This window comes from Loa loa, assembly GCF_000183805.2.
Source record: "Loa loa unplaced genomic scaffold supercont3.6, whole genome shotgun sequence".
NCBI classification, from domain to species: Eukaryota; Metazoa; Nematoda; class Chromadorea; order Rhabditida; family Onchocercidae; genus Loa; species Loa loa.
Genome location: NW_018108186.1, coordinates 7,232 through 10,328, shown reverse-complemented (window position 1 = coordinate 10,328; position 3,097 = coordinate 7,232). Strand labels below are relative to the sequence as shown.

At 33.8% G+C, this 3,097-nt stretch overlaps 1 protein-coding gene across 1 annotated transcript; it reads left to right on the top strand.

The window, feature by feature from the left end:
- Positions 1-311: 311 nt before the first annotated feature.
- On the top strand, positions 312-2,368 carry LOAG_11587 (hypothetical protein; the record flags this gene model as incomplete). Its single annotated transcript, XM_003147106.1, has 6 exons — positions 312-410; positions 549-801; positions 1,325-1,436; positions 1,676-1,793; positions 1,871-1,981; positions 2,192-2,368. 6 exons carry the CDS (start codon positions 312-314, stop codon positions 2,366-2,368), a joined length of 870 nt encoding a protein of 289 aa, XP_003147154.1.
- Positions 2,369-3,097: the final 729 nt, after the last annotated feature.

Genomic DNA, 3,097 nt, shown 5'->3' with positions numbered 1-3,097 from the left:
ATGTTTTCAACAATTTGAAAACACAGAAAAATTCACGAAACAAAGATTTGTATTTTAACTCTCTCTTAAACATAAGCCAAAAGAAAGTATGAAAGCTAAAAACTAAGCTTTTCTTTTGAAACTGTTTAGTTTCATTGGAATGACAAGGAGTAAAAGTTCCCAGATCAACCATACCACATTAAAGTTATAGCTGTTTTATTCGAACCGAAACTAAATTAAATATTTTATTACGACTCAAAAATATAAGCATAAAACTATTTAAATTTTGATAATTGTCACTTAATGTTTGCTGTATATCTAGGAGACGGTCGATGTCGTCAATAGTGGGAAGTGAGAAGCATAACAGTGAATCGGGAAGCAGTACAGTACTCTCAGAATTTGATGCCGAATATGCCTGCTCTGACCATGCAGTTGGTTGATTTATTGATTGCATCAATAATTGGCCTATAAATTCGGCTAGTAGGAACTGTTATTGAATTCTGAGTCTATCTCCAACAGAAACTCTCTTGGAAATTCAAAACAGTTTTAAGAGAAATTTGTTGTTGCAGATGGTGCGCCAAGTGGTGCAAACCGCAGTGCGTAATTATTTCTCGGCATCATGCACCAGTCCAGCTCATATGACACTATGTATCGATTTTACCGAAGGTGCGCCTATACCCAGCAATTCTACAGCTGTTGTTCAGTATCAAGCCCCGTTGGTGCAAATCAACGTGGAGCGGAAATTTGACCCCAGAAGCACCAACGTTGCGTCTACAGCTAGGAAAGATGGTGAATCGCTGATCTTATCAACATCAGAAAAAGGTTGAGAAAGCTCTGCCAACAAATATCAGAAATAAAACAATTGTTTCTGGATATGATAATATCGCCTTGTGCACTTTTAATACGAACTTATTTATGAACTTTTCAATGCGACATCTGTACTACTTACTCATGCTAAGACTTCATTCATTTCCACTTATGGCTAAATGCCCCTTTTGGAGCGTAGTTTGTAGTTTTTGATTGTTGTCACTCAACTCAAAAATGAGACATTATGAAAGATTCTCAAAAAAATCCGGAAGAAATCTGAATAATTTTCAATGTTCTTATAAATATTAATCTTAAAACTAAAGGAGAAAGACTTAAAAGAAAATACCATGAATCTAACAAAAAATTGATTTTGAAAAAGTTTGAATTTGTTGCATTTTGGAATGTAAATAAATTAATTAAGTTTTGTTGGATGAATAATGCATAAAAAATTTTAACTCTACTATAAACCTGTCGTTGAAATCGAGATAAAGTGGGATTGCGAGAAATATCCAGGATTATTTCTCAATACATATTGCAGTCAGTCGAGGAAAGGCGGGAACACGAACGGAAAGCCCAGTATTCAATGCTGCCAAAAAATTATCTGTATTCACCATCAAAGAGGAAGAGGATGAGGATCTAAAACCGGTGAAGTTAGTGCTGAATATTGAAAATGATAGCTTTATGCATCTCAAATCGAGCCATATAAATTCCAGTCTTCCATTTCCTGATACAAAAGCCTAAATTTGCATTCAGATCCAGAATTCTTCCAGATATATACTTCTTTTCAGGGGACAATGGAAGTTTTCTTTTGCTCCTCTTAAGCGGTAAAACCATTCCTCATGGATTTTACTCAAATCTTCCAAATTTTAAAATGATTTGAAGTTTTCAGAGCAGTAATTGAAGTGTTGAAGTCGAAAATATCACTGCAAAGAGTAGATAATCTCAAATGTGCTGAGAAGAAAACAGCTAAAGAGAAAGTATTCAAATATTTATCTGTCACATATAAGGTATGTAATTTGTTGAAGAAAGAAAGGATTATTGAATTTGTTGAAATTATAGAAACATTGGAGAAATAATGTTGCAGAAGTTTATGAGTCAGGAAATGTTTATGGAATGGAAAAAGAAGTACGAAGAAGACAAACGCGCACTCTACTCAGATCAACAAGGAGCGATGAAAGATAGTTTGAGCACTCCTGTAAGTATGATGCAAACTAGGCTGATGTAAATGTGTCATGTTTGTTTCATGAAAAAAAAACGAAGATTGCAGTGAAATATACAAAATCTTAATGGACATATGTCACCCGCTTGATTTGCTTATGATTTAGAGAAATGAAAATTCTGAAATTTCATCCTTATGAGTGAGTCAATTATTGTTTTGTTATAACATTTGAAATATTAGCTATAGGTGACAGTTTATTCGGATACAAGCGTAACACTCCGCGAGACTGGAACGATAACAAAGGATGAAAGAATGAATGTTTGGGGAGCAGCTGCTGGTATCCTCGATTTTGAGCCAAAAGATAGCAGAGGAAATTTAATCAAGGCTGTTCAAATACGTGGATGTTTGCCTAACACATTGTAGAATCACAAAAAAACATTGTTTTGATGATAAAACGACAAGTCCTTTTACTACACATTGCTATTTGCTAGTTGACAAATTATCCTCATAATTTCAAATGAATTCATTGAATAGAGAAAAGAAAATCAAGACATTTTCTTTTCTTCATACTGTTATATTCTTGCTGCTTTTTTTTTAAATCGTTTTTTGTTCCGAAAAGAGTTCAGATTACTGACAAAGTTCACGTCAAATATTTGAATATTTCTTTCCACTTTTATTCCTTTCCTATCAAATATTTCTTTCCTCTTTTTTGCGATAACACATAGTGTTGGCATTTTTTCAATCATTCTCTAATCAAATTCATGAATGGACACTTCAGTTTTTCCAGTCAGATTGTCCAGTCAGACTTCTGTGTATGTCACAATGAAATTGAACAAGCTGTTAACAATCAAAAATATTTTAAAAACGATATAAGTTTTCCGAGAAAAAAGGAGCTTTCCGAAAAATCAAAGTGTACAAAGGGAACCTTATCTCTATCGGGGATTTTGTAGGTTTATTTTTGTTTCTTTAACTCCTCCTTTATTGCTCTTAACTATATGGTATAATAATATCGCATTGAAACAATAATAGGGACGAAATGAATAATGCACAATAAGTATTAAAGGGTACCAAACGGTCTTGTCGCTTATACTGTTGAACTGTCGTATTGCCGCTTCTCGGCCGTTAAACCGTTGTCATGGTTGATTGCCTAAC